Raw genomic sequence first — 13,929 nt, forward strand, 5'->3', positions numbered from 1 at the left:
CGACTATAGCTATAGCTCCCATATATATTGTTCATCCGATTTGTTATTTTAGTCCTACGCAACCGTAATATGCACTCTGTAACAGCAATATTTAGGGAAATATACGAAATGCAGTTTAGAAATACCTTTGCTAAATTTTATCGAGATCGGTTCGGATTTGGATATATATCTCCCATGTATAACTTCGTCCGATTTACCTTTTATTGTGCACCAAACGTCTAATATTTGTCCAAATGGGATGAAATTTGGCACTTACGACCGAATTGAGTCTAGAAGCTAGTATGTCAAATTTGGTGAAGATCGGTTCAGATATAACTATAGCTCCCATATATATTTTTCATCCGATTTGTTGTATTTGTTACCCACAGCCGTAATATGAACTCCGTATCAACGATATTCAGGGAAATATAGCAAATACAGCTCAGAAATACCTTTGCTAAATTTTATCGAGATCGGTTCCGATTTGGATATATCTCCCATATATAACTTCGTCCCATATAATTTTTATTGTGCACTAAACGTCTAATATTTACCTAAATAGGATGAAATTTGGCACTTACAACCGAATTGAGTCTAGAAGCTGGTATGTCAAATTTGATGAAGATCGGTTCAGATATAGCTATAGCTCCCATATATATTGTTCATCCGATTTGTAACAACAATATTTTGGGGGAAATATATCAAATACAGCTCAGAAATATCTTTGCCAAATTTTATCAAGATCGGTTCAGATTTGGATATAGCTCCCATATATATATATATATATATATATATATATCAAATGGGCAATACAAGTCCGAATTTAAAAGATACAAATGCTTCGGCATACTTGGTCTCTTGCACTTTAAATTATAATTATTATCACAGCGTATTTGATTGTATTCTCCCATAAAAACTTTTAATTGTTATGTGGAGCTCTATCTATCATAAATTCGGCTCCGCCCGACATTAAGACTTTCTTTACTGGTTTAAAAATAATTTTTTTGGAGGTCATTATCCTAAATGTAACCATCACGTCAGAATCACACAAAAGAATTCAAATCAATAATATTTTTTCGAATTGTCATGCCATACAAAGGGATGTCCATTCTTTGAATCTAACAAAGGCCATTATGATAATAAATTGCAATTCAAATGAAATTGTTCATCAAAAAAAAATTGAAAAGAAATAAGGAAATAAATCACGGGTGGATAAATAAATAAAAAATATTATTTTTTTTTTGTAATGGTACGTGACAACTAATTCAATTTTATTAAAAAAATAGTTGAAATGATTTTGGAAGAAAATATTAAATTCGTTACTCACTCATTTACACAATGTTTAAGTGACATGTGACAGACCTGTTAACCTGTTTATAAAACAAACCTGTCAAATGACTTAATTAAGTAATTGTTTTGTTGACATTTGCTCTTTCTTTGTTTATTTCTAAGGTGTCTTTGGGGGCATTTCTAATTGGATTAATTATGTTTTGTTTTTAAATTTTTTTTTTTTCAAAACTGTTTTCGTATTACTTCACAAGTGTTAATCTCTCTTTAATTGCGCTCTCTTTCTCAATTGCAGGGGTCACAACATAACTTTCCTAAGTGGTTTTCCCTCCGATTTCCACATTGATGGCCTGCACGAGGTAACGCCCTCCGGTCTCGTTGAGTATATACAGAATTATACCAACTGGGATTTGGTGGGGGCACGAATGTCAGGTGAAATGCCAATCTCCGTATGGGATGGCATACGTTATGCATTCCAGGTGAGTGTGACAGTGACAAAACAGAAAAGTTGAAAAATTAAAAAAAAATACACATATATACATATATTATATATATATGTATATGTGAAATCTTAAAATGGTCATTAGAGAAATTACGTGAATTACGTGAACGAATGACAATGACAAATTGAAATGCAAGTGAATAGCAATTTAAAAAATGTGCCAGGTTAATGGACATATGATAGGTGGCTAAAAACACTTATAAAAATTCCACATTGATAGTCCCTAAAAATATTTTAGAAATTTTTGATTTTTTAAATTTTTAAAAAATTGCTTTTGAAAACTATATTTTTTTTTGTAAAATATTAATGCGTTTCATAAAGCCTATAATTAAATTCTAATCAAACTTATACACTTCACTCAGAAACAACTAACCGTCGAAGATAATGACTAAAAAAGATTCCAAATTACAAATTTAAAAAAAAAAAAACAAGTAAGCAAGTGCTATAGACGAGCGGGGCCGACCGTTGAATACACTATAATAAATGATACAGTTTATATAACAACACTATAATAAATGATACAGTTTATATAGGCGATATACTCGAAAGAATTCCACAAGATATAGTGACAAATAATAAAAGAAAACCATCAGGTTTCGTTCTCTAATTTTCGAATAATAGCAACTTAAACTAATTTGCTCATTTCCAATTTATTGGTAAATGTTGCACTTAAATGGTCTTCATAGACCTGGAACCAAAATTTCCCAAAGACCTATAATCTCTCAGAAGTGGCAAAAGATTAACATTTATTATTGGTTTTTGACTGAAACGCATCTATATGAGATACAGCCATTTGACTATATTCTTCAACGAAATAGTCGGAAGTGCGTCTTTGGCAAACTCCTTCACACATTGAATATTTTTGGATGGCCATCCAAAACTGCTTGGCTTTTGCAATGTCCGGTAACCCCCATTCAAATGTGCGTGAGGACCGGGCGATAATTACGACCTGCTGACAATTTTGCAGTTTTTGGTCCATTTCAACCCCTAAATATATGGCGATCATTTCCAAAAAGAGTAGGCTTCTATTCTGACCCTCATCTTATCCCCATGCAAAATTTCAATCAATATTTTCATCTTTAGAGAGACATTGTTATGCGATTTTTTAGACGTTTTTTCTTTCCTGCCAAGAGGCCGTTCTGAATTAATGAGAACTGTCGAAATCAGTTCAGCATACATACATATATGAGATCTTTCAAGCATATCTTCTTTGATAGACATATATATCGCACATATTTTGATATATATCCGATTTAACATCAATGTAAAGATCAGAAGTAACCTTGTCATGGCTTTGTGATTTCGCCGGGATTTAAAATATTCGCGGTTTAATGAAAAATTTTGAATTTTTTCAACAAAAAAGATATGGTATATTTTACCCGCTAAATATTATCCGATGACCATCAAAATTGGTAGGCTTCTTCCCTAAACTCTAGCTACATCCGAAATTCCGCGTCGATTGGTCTATAATTGCGACCTGTATAGCTACTGCAAAATCCGACATTTTTTTAGTATTTGGTCCATTTCAACCCCTAAACATTTGGCGATCATCTCCAAAAGCAATAGGGTTCTATTCTGACCTTAGCCCCACCTTCATTCTAAATTTCTTGAAGATCGGGCCATAATTGTGACCTGTAGAGTGATTACAAATTAACATGGACAGACGGACAGACGGACGGACGGACATACATAGCTAGATAGACTCAGCTCGGCGAGCTAGGAAGATCCATATATACTTCCCTATATGGGAAACCAATATTTCGAGGTGTTACATAAATTCTGGCCCAATCAAACTTATAATACCCCCAACACATAGTGTTGTAGGGTATAAAAACAAGTTAAAAAGCAGTAAGTTCGGCCGGGCCAAACTTTGAATACACTCCACCATTTGGAACGAATTTGGAAATTTAAAAAAAAAAATAAAATCCTTAAAAAATTATATTAAATTTTAAAAATACCGAATATTGCCTTTAAATTGGGGTCTATACGACGTGGGCCGACATAGGCACTGTTTGCCATTAGCCATTACCATATTCAAATTCAAAACTTGAAATAAACGGTGAATAATGTAGCTAAAATCATCAAAATATCGTATATAGAGAGGTACCATTATATCGGAGCTGTGCGAAGACCTGGACCAGCATAGACAATTTTCTGTCACAGGCTATAGCATCCATTACTAACGTCAAATGCGATGTCTCAAACAATTTCGGTGGGTATTGTACCTAAACTCGTCAAAATACCGAATATAGGGAGGTACCGTTATATGGGGGCTATACGAAGACCTGGACCTGCATAGGCACTTTTCTATCACAGACTGTAGTTCCCATTACGACCTCTAAATACGTAATTTTAAACAATTCCGGTGAATAATGGCGCTAAAATCATTAAAATACCGAATTTTTGGAGGTACCGTTATATGGGGGCTATACGAAGACCTGGACCTGCACAGATAATTTTCTGTCATAGGCTGTAGTATCCATTTCAAACTTCAAATATGAAAGTTGAAACCATTCCGGTTAATAATGTCGCTAAAATCATCAAAATACCGAATATCGGAAGGTATCGTTATATGAGGGCTATACGAAGACGTGGACCTGCCCAGATAATTTTCTGTCATAGGCTTTAGTATCCATTTCGAACTTCAAATACGAAATTTGAAACAATTCCGGTTAATACTGTCGCTAAAATCATCAAAATACCGAATATCGGGAGGTACCGTTATATGGGGGCTATACGAAGGCGTGGACCTGCCCAGATAATTTTCTGTCATAGGCTGTAGTATACATTACGAATCTCAAATACCAAATTTGAAACAATTCCGGTGAATAATAACGTTTAAATCAATAAAATACCGAATATTGGGAGGTGCCGTTATAGGGGGCTATATGAAAACGTGGACCTACATGTCCCATTTACGAACTTAACCTGCCTACTGTTAAAATAAACACGTACGCAAAATTTTAGCCTTCTATCTCAATTCGTTCGAAAGATAGCGTGATTACAACAGACGGACAGACAGACAGACAGACAGACGGACATGGCTAAATCGACTTAGGATTTTACGCTGATCAAGAATATATGTACTTTGTTGGGTCTGACATGAGTATTTCGAGGAGTTACAAACGGAATGGCAAAGTTAATATACCCTCAATAGTATGGTGGAGGGTATAAAAACAGTAAGGCAGGGCGGGGCCAACTATGTGATACCCTACACCCCAAAAACCAAAAAGTTTATATTGGGAATTTATGTAGAGTAAATCATATCAACTATGAACCAAATAACATTGCTGTATATGTGCATGATATGACTTCGTTTAAATTCGGTTGCTTATGAAAAAAATCTATTCAATTTCGGCTGATATTACATACACAGGGTGAGATAAAAAAAACTGCAACAAAGTCAAACGCCATAATTTTATTGAATGAAAGCAAAAAATGTCTAATTTTAGAATAAGTTTAGATTTATTCGAATTGGTCACCTTTGGCACGAATTATGGCCTTCAAACGGCAAATGAAACCGTCACACGCTGCCCGAATGTTGCTCTGTCGGTATTTTGGCCCATTCCCGGCGAAGCGCTTGCTTGAGGTGATCGATATTTTGGCATGTTTTAGTGCCAACCTATTTTTGGAATCGAAAATCACTCGCTTCGCAGCCCATAGGTTCGATATAAAAGGTGTGAATTTTCGATATGTTTTTAATTCCCAGAAGGGTATTCAAAATAATTTTTTCTTTGTTACGTGTTTACCAACTGTTAAATCCTAATTTTCGCTCAAGCACGAGGAGAGAGATTCAAGAGAATCCTATTCTTTCTCTGTTAAAATTCCTCTAAAACTTGATTTTTGCTTAACTATGACTGACAGACATGTGGTTTGAAACCAAGCAATACGTATGCACATGTTGAGGCAACAAGTTGTTCAAACACGTTTTTATTTGCCATCGAACAGTTCATCGTCCATTGTATGTACGTTTTATGGCAGTTCAAGGTTGTTGCTTTACTGGTCATTTGCAGCTTTTTTCGCCATGAGCTCGTGGAAAATCCATTAAAATTTTATTTCTTTTCATTTTTTCCCTTGGATCATTTCAGTCTTGCGATGCAATGTTGGAGGATGCAGAAACCCAGGCTTTGATGAATCGTAATTTCGACTTGGCCATACTCGATGGAGCCTATCCGGAGTGTGCCCTCGGCATGGTGTATCAATACAAAATACCTTTTATGTACATGAATACGGTTGGGTTCTACACGGGCAGCCTTTCGATTTCGGGTAATCCAGGGTCGTATGCTGTCACCCCAAATTTCTATACGACATTTACGGACAACATGAATCTTCTGGAGAGGGCAGCCAATACGGGCATACAAATATTTTCGGATTTAATGCATCAGGTGAGTCCAATTTGAATTTAACTTTTGTTGTTGTTGTTATTGTTGGAAATTTTTCGTTTCCTTGCAGTTTGTCATGGCCTGTGTGTATCGTGTGATGAAGCAACGCTTGGGCCATCAAATACCCCATCCCTATGAAATTTCCAAAAATGTCAGCTTTATTTTACAAAATGGCCATGCCGTGGTCTCCTATCCACGCTCCCTAAATCCCAATGTGGCCGAGGTGGCCTGCATCCACTGCAAACCAGCTAAGCCTTTACCCAAGGACCTCGAAGATTTCATTACCTCCGCTGGAGAATCTGGTTTCATCTATGTCTCCATGGGTTCTTCAGTGAAAGCAGCAAATATGCCAAAGACCCTACGTCGTCTGTTGGTGCAAACTTTCGCCCGCCTACCCTACCATGTTCTGTGGAAATATGAAGGCAGTGCTGGGGAAATTGAGGGTCTAACGGAAAATGTCAAAATTAGTCGTTGGTTGCCACAACAGGATATTTTGGGCCATCCCAAACTAAGGGCCTTTGTAACACATGGTGGTCTGCTGAGCATGTATGAGACGGTGTATCATGGTGTGCCCGTGGTAACCATGCCCGTCTTCTGTGATCATGATGTCAATTCGGCCAAGGCTCAGGTGGATGGCTATGCCATTAAATTGGATTTGGCAACATTGTCGGCGGGTCAGTTATACAAATCGATCATGAAAGTCATCCACGATCCTCAGTATAGAAATGCGGCAAGGTAAGCAAGGAAATATTCTTTAAATTATTTTTCATTATTTTTTAAATTCGAATTCCTAGATTATTTACTGTGATTTGTAACAATATTAGTGCCTAGATACTGTAGTGGCAACATGTGTTATAAACTGTTATAATTAAATCTATTACAAAGATAATACCACATTTAAAAATATAAGCATACTTTTAGGCATCACTACGTTTCTGCCCACCAAAGCTAAACATAAAATGGAACACAATTTTATTTCACGCGTCTTCGAAGCAGAGTTGTCAATTCAGGTTTTTATGTTTGGATATTTTTTTACCCTCCACCATAGTATGGTAAATTAGATTTTTCATTCCGTTTGTAACGCCTCGAAATATACATTTTAGACCCCACAAAGTATATATATATTCTTGATCAGCATACAATTTTATGTCGACTTAGCGATATCCGTCCATATGCGAAAATCACTCTAGCTTCTGAACGAAATGAAGTAGGTTGGTTTTGGTATAGCCCCCATATATATCGGTACCTCCCTTTTTCGGTATTTTGGTGATTTAAGCGACATTATTCACCAGAAATGTTTGAAATTTGAAGTTCGTAACGGATACTAAAGCCAAAGACAGAAAATGAGCCATGTAGGTCTACGTCTTCGCATAGCCCCCATACAATGGTACCTCCCGATATTCTGTATTTTGATGATTTTAGCAACATTATACACCGGAATTGTTTCACATTTGGTATTTGAAGTTCATAATGGATACTACAGCCTATGACAGAAAATTGTCTGCGCAGGTCTACGTTTTGGTATATAATAGTACCTCTCTATATTCGGTATTTTGATTACATTATTCACCGATTTTTTTTCAATTTTCGCACGTGAATATTGTAATGGCTTATGACAAACGTTGCCTATGCAGGTCCACATCGTCGTCGAGACCCTAAAACAATGACTATATTCGTTATTTGTTAGATTTTAACAGCATTTTTAATGGATTTTATTTTTTTGAAAATTGCCAAATTCGTTCCAAATGGAGGAGGGTATTAAAAGTTCGGCCCGGCCTAATTCACAGCTTTTTACTTGTTTATCATTGGAGACGATGACAATGCTACGGGGTCTCATTGTACCTTGTGCATTAACAAACCTCGCGATTTTTTATACCCTAAGCCATATGGTTTCAGAGGGTATATATAATTTGATACGGCCAGTCTGTGGAAATCACTCTAGCTTCCGAACGAAATGAAGTAGATTGATAATTCTACTCAAATGTATACTATGTCTGCAGTACTTTTGGTATTGAAAATGGGCCTTTTGGTAAAGTCCCCATATTTTTGTTATTTTCTGTCATAGGCTGTAGTATCTATTACGAACTTCAAATAACAAATTTAAAACATTTCCGGTGAATAATGTCGCTTAAATACAATATTCACCGGAAATGTTTTAAATTTGTTATTTGAAGTTCGTAATGGATACTACAGCCTATGACAGAAAATTGTCCGTGCAGGCCCACTCCTTCACATAGCCCCCATATAACACCACCTCCCGATATTCGGTATTTTGATGATTTTAGTGACATTATTCACCAGAACTGTTTTAAATTTCGTATTTAAAGTTCGGAATTGTTACTACAGACTATGACAAAAATTACTTATGCAACACCACGCCTTTGTATATCTTCTATATAAAGGTTTTCATTTGAGCGGTATTTTTTGTCGTTTTGTTTTTTTTAATTTTCATGTTCCTTTCGAATGGTAGAGGGTATAAAAAGTTCGGCCCGGCCAAACATAGCTGCTTTTTTACTTGTTCATATGAGATGAAGTGGAATACTTCGGTCCACTATATAATTTTGCAAAAAAAAAAAAACTACTACATTTCTCATGTAAAGGTAAATGAAGTAGTCGATATAGCCCAAACCTAGCACATTTATATTAGTCTGATACGAAATGGACAATATTGGCTCACTCCTTTGGAAATTCCTCCATAAATGTTCAACAGTTTGAATAATCATAATAGTGAGGGTATACATCTGTCGGCAAAACCAAAGAATTATTAAATGTTCATACCTATGAAAAAAAGTAAACAAATTCGGTCGGGTTAAAATTCGGTTAAAAATTCATTTAATATCATAAAAGTACCGAATGTAGGCTCTGCATAAGCAAATTTTGTTATAAACTATTACAATATTCCAATGCGAAACTTGGAAAAACAAGTAAAAAAAGCTATAAGTTCGGCCGGGACGAACATTACATACCCTCCACCATTTGATACAAATTTGGCAATCTTCAAAAAATTAAAATCCATAAAATAATCCATGTAGTCGTATATTAGAGTCTATACGACGACGTGGAGCTGCATACGCAACTTTTGTCATAAGGCTGCACAGACAATTTTCTGGCATGGGCTGTAGTATCTACTACGAACTTCAAATACAAAATTTGAAATGATTCCGGTAAATAATGTCGCTATAATCATCAAAGTACCGAATATCGAAGGGAACCGTTATATGGGGCTGTACGAAGACGTGGACCTACATGGTCCATTTTCTGTCTTATACTGTAGTATCTATTACAAACTTCAAATACCAATTTTGAAACAATTTCGGTAAATAATGTCGCTAAAATCTTCAAAAACCGTATATCGGGAGGTTACGTTATATGGGGGCTATACTAAAACGTCGACCTACATTTTCAATACCAAAAGCTCTGCAGACATAATACACATTTGTGTAAATTTTTATCAACATACTTTATTTCGTCCGGATGGTAGAGTGATTCCACAGACGGATAGACGGAAAGACGGTCGGACATTGTTTAATCGACATAGAATTTTATGCTGATCGAGAATATATATATATACTTTGTGGGGTATAAAATGCATATTTCGAGGTGTTACAAACGTAATGACAAACTTAATATACTCTCCATAATATGGTGGAGGGTATAAAAAGGCCAATCAACAAACATATTCAGAAATGGCATCCCTGATTATAACACAATTGACAATCACAAGTGTTGTACTGTACAAACAATGTATATGACCACTGTTATTATAAAATATCGCACTTTATCATTGCATATTTTTAGGAGTTCAGAAATATAGGTTTACGTATGCTACTTTCGAATATAATATACATTACAAATAAAAGTACCATAATGTATTTGTTAACAAAAGATTAAGTAATAAATTTAAAAAACAACAAATTACACTTCTCGCAATTTATTTTACAGATTCCGTCAACGTTTGCTGTTGGATCAACGTACCACACCGTTGGAGACATCGGTCTATTGGACCGAATATGTGCTGCGACACAAGGGTGCCTATCATCTGCAATCGCCCGCACGTAATATGAAGTAAGTAAAGAGAGAGAGATTAATTTTAATTCTTAATTTTTTTTTTAATAATTGCTTCTATTTCATCCCCTACAGTTGGTTACAATACTATCTAATAGATGTCGCTGTTTTATATTTGATCTCCCTATATCTGATATATTTCCTGGTCAAACGTCTGTTTTTGCGTTTCGATGTGATACGATCGCTGCACACCCCCACAAAGGCAAAGAAGTTATAAGAAGAAAATAATTAAATAAATTTATTGAAAAAAAAAAAAAAAAACAAAAAACAAAAATAAATAAAAATGTTTAAAATCAAAATAAAAAAAATATATGTCATTGTTCTTAAACTCTTTAAAGCTAGTTTTTATTGACATTAAAAAATAATAAGTTGTATGTATGTAATTGTTAATTGAATATATTCGAATTCTTGTTTGTTTTTTAATTTTCTAATATATTTTTTGTCTGTAAATGTAAATGGGTGATATTGTAATTTACTAAATATGGTCCAAAATGTGCTTTTCAATGTGAGTCTTATAAAAGAACAAGTTTGATATCTTACATTTATATATGTTATTTTTATATACATATAAATATTTTTCTTTAGTTTATAAGCAAACATTTACAATATAATTGTGTAAATATTTTAGTTTTCTGTTTAGGTAATTAGTTAATAAGTAAATTTTATATTTAGTTTCCTGTATAGTGCGATGGAGAGGCGAAACGAATATGAAATTAGTTTTTAAGACGAAGAGAAAAGACACACACACACACACACATATATGCGCATAAACAATAAACCAAAGTCAATTAATTTTTTTTGTTCACAATTTAACTAATGTAATAATAAATAATTTAGAATTTCTTTAATAATTATTAATAAATGTATTTGTTTATATAAAAAAATATATTCTCTTTTTTATTTTTAAAGAATGTTTTCCGGACCAATAGATATCTAAACTGGTTTTCTTTGGGATACTTTGCCAGGTAACAACAGACCCCTAAACCTGATAGTGGGTTATTTTCTCAAGGACCAACAGACCACTTAACGTGCATTTTTAAAAAATATTTCTTTCAAGGATCAAAAGACCACTAATCGTGAATTTTTAATGAATATGTTTAGAAGGACCAACTGTTCACTAAACGAGGATTTTTAAAGAATTTTTGGCAAGGAATACTCAACGTGTTTTTTTAAAGAATATTTTGTCAAGAACCAACAGACCAATGAACTTGGATTTTTTTAAGGATATTGATTCAAGAACCAACAGTCCAATGAACTTGGATATTTTTAAGAATATTTATTTCAACAGACCTCTAAACGTGGATTTTTAAAGGATATTTTTTTAAGGACTAAACGTGGATTTTTAAAGAATATTTTTTCAAGGACTAAACGTGGATTTCTAAAGGAATATTTTTTCAAGGACTAAACGTGAATTTTTATAGAATATTTTTTCAAGGACTAAACGTGGATTTCTAAAGGAATATTTTTTCAAGAACTAAACGTGTTTTTGTAAAGAATATTATTCAAGGACAAAACGTGAATTTTTAAATAATATTTTTCAAGGACTAAACGTGAATTTTTAAAGAATATTTTTTCAAGGACTAAACGTGGATTTTTAAAGAATATGTTTTCAAGGACTAAACGTGGATTTTTAAAGAATATTTTTTCAATGACTAAACGTGAATTTTTAAAAGATATGTTTTTTCAAGGACTAAACGTGGATTTCTAAAAGAATATTTTTTCAAGGATTAAAAGTGAATTTTTAAAGAATATTTTTTCAAGGACTAAACGTGAATTTTTAAAGAATATTTTTTCAAGGACCAAACGTGAATTTTTAAAGAATATTTTTTCAAGGACTAAATGTGGATTTTTAAATAATATTTTTTCAAGGACAAAACGTGGATTTTGAAGAACATTTTTTCAAGGACTAAATGTGGATTTTTAAAGAATATTTTTTCAAGGACTAAACCTGAATTTTTAAAGAATATTTTTTCAAGGACTAAACTTGGATTTTTAAAGAATATTTTTTCAAGGAATAAACGTGGATTTTTAAAGAATATTTTTTCAAGGACTAAACGTGGATTTCTAAAGGAATATTTTTTCAAGGACTAAACGTGTTTTTGTAAAGAATATTATTCAAGGACAAAACGTGAATTTTTAAATAATATTTTTTCAAGGACTAAACTTGGATTTTTAAAGAATTTTTGGCAAGGACTAAACGTGGATTTTTAAAGAATATTTTTTCAAGGACTAAACGTGGATTTCTAAAGGAATATTTTTTCAAGGACTAAACGTGTTTTTGTAAAGAATATTATTCAAGGACTAAACGTGAATTTTTAAATAATATTTTTTCAAGGACTAAACGTGAATTTTTAAAAGATATGTTTTTTCAAGGACTAACCGTGGATTTTTAAAGAACATTTTTTCAAGGACTAAATGTGGATTTTTAAATAATATTTTTTCAAGGACTAAACTTGGATTTTAAAGAACATTTTTTCAAGGACTAAATGTAGATTTTTAAAGAATATTTTTTCAAGGACTAAACCTGCATTTTTAAAGAATATTTTTTCAAGGACTAAACGTGGATTTTTAAAGAATATTTTTTCAAGGACTAAACGTGGATTTTTAAAGAATATTTTTTCAAGGACTAAACGTGGATTTCTAAAGGAAAATTTTTTCAAGGACTAAACGTGTTTTTGTAAAGAATATTTTTCAAGGACAAAACGTGAATTTTTAAATAATATTTTTCAAGGACTAAACGTGGATTTTTAAAAGATATGTTTTTTCAAGGACTAAACGTGGATTTTTAAAAGATATGTTTTTTCAAGGACTAAACGTGGATTTTGAAAGAACATTTTTTCAAGGACTAAACCTGAATTTTTAAAGAATATTTTTTCAAGGACTAAACTTGGATTTTAAAGAATATTTTTTCAAGGACTAAACGTGAATTTTTTAAGAATATTTTTTCAAGGACTAAACGTGAATTTTTAAAGAATATTTTTTCAAGGACTAAACGTGAATTATTAAAGAATATTTTTTCAAGGACTAAACGTGAATTTTTAAAGAAAATTTTTTCAAGGACTAAACGTGAATTTTTAAAGAATATTTTTTCAAGGACTAAACCTGAATTTTTAGAGAATATTTTTTTTTCAAGGACTAAACGTGAATTTTTAAATAATATTTTTTCAAGGACTAAACGTGGATTTTTTAAAATATTTTTTCAAGGACTAAACGTGAATTTTTAAAGAATATTTTTTCAAGGACTAAACGTGAATTTTTAAAGAATATTTTTTCAAGGACCAACCAACCACTAAACGTGAATTTTTAAAGAATATTTTTTCAAGGACCAACAAACCACTAAACGTGGATTTCTAAGGAATATTTTTTCAAGGACTAACTGACTACTAAACGTGGATTTCTAAGGAATATTTTTTCAAGGACTAACTGACTACTAAACGTGGATTTTTAAAGAATATTTTTTTCAGTACTAACTGACCACTAAACTTGGATTTTTAAAAAATATTTTTTCAAGGACCAACAGATCTTTGATCATACCACTAATCGTTAACTTTTAAACAATATTTTCAGGGACCAACAGACTTCTAAAACTGGATTTCTTTGGCATTTTTTATAAGGGACCAACAGATCTCCAAACATGGATTTCTTTGGGATATTTTGTCAAGGACCAGGAGACCTCTAAACCTGAATTTCTTTGGGATATTTTGACAAGACCAA

At 32.9% G+C, this 13,929-nt stretch overlaps 1 protein-coding gene across 2 annotated transcripts in view; it reads left to right on the top strand.

The window, feature by feature from the left end:
• LOC101892333 (2-hydroxyacylsphingosine 1-beta-galactosyltransferase) overlaps positions 1-11,099 on the top strand; it is a 76,627-nt gene extending 65,528 nt beyond the window's left edge. For both annotated transcript variants that reach the window (XM_059125820.1, XM_059125821.1), the window contains 5 exons: positions 1,562-1,745; positions 5,857-6,153; positions 6,221-6,885; positions 10,093-10,215; positions 10,291-11,099. In XM_059125820.1, coding sequence (XP_058981803.1) covers positions 1,562-1,745; positions 5,857-6,153; positions 6,221-6,885; positions 10,093-10,215; positions 10,291-10,432 — 1,411 coding nt within the window. In that variant the 3' untranslated portion in view covers positions 10,433-11,099. The remainder of the gene's footprint in view (positions 1-1,561; positions 1,746-5,856; positions 6,154-6,220; positions 6,886-10,092; positions 10,216-10,290) is intronic.
• Positions 11,100-13,929: the final 2,830 nt, after the last annotated feature.

Source organism: Musca domestica, unplaced genomic scaffold (assembly GCF_030504385.1).
Source record: "Musca domestica strain aabys unplaced genomic scaffold, Musca_domestica.polishedcontigs.V.1.1 35, whole genome shotgun sequence".
In the NCBI taxonomy this organism is placed as follows: Eukaryota; Metazoa; Arthropoda; class Insecta; order Diptera; family Muscidae; genus Musca; species Musca domestica.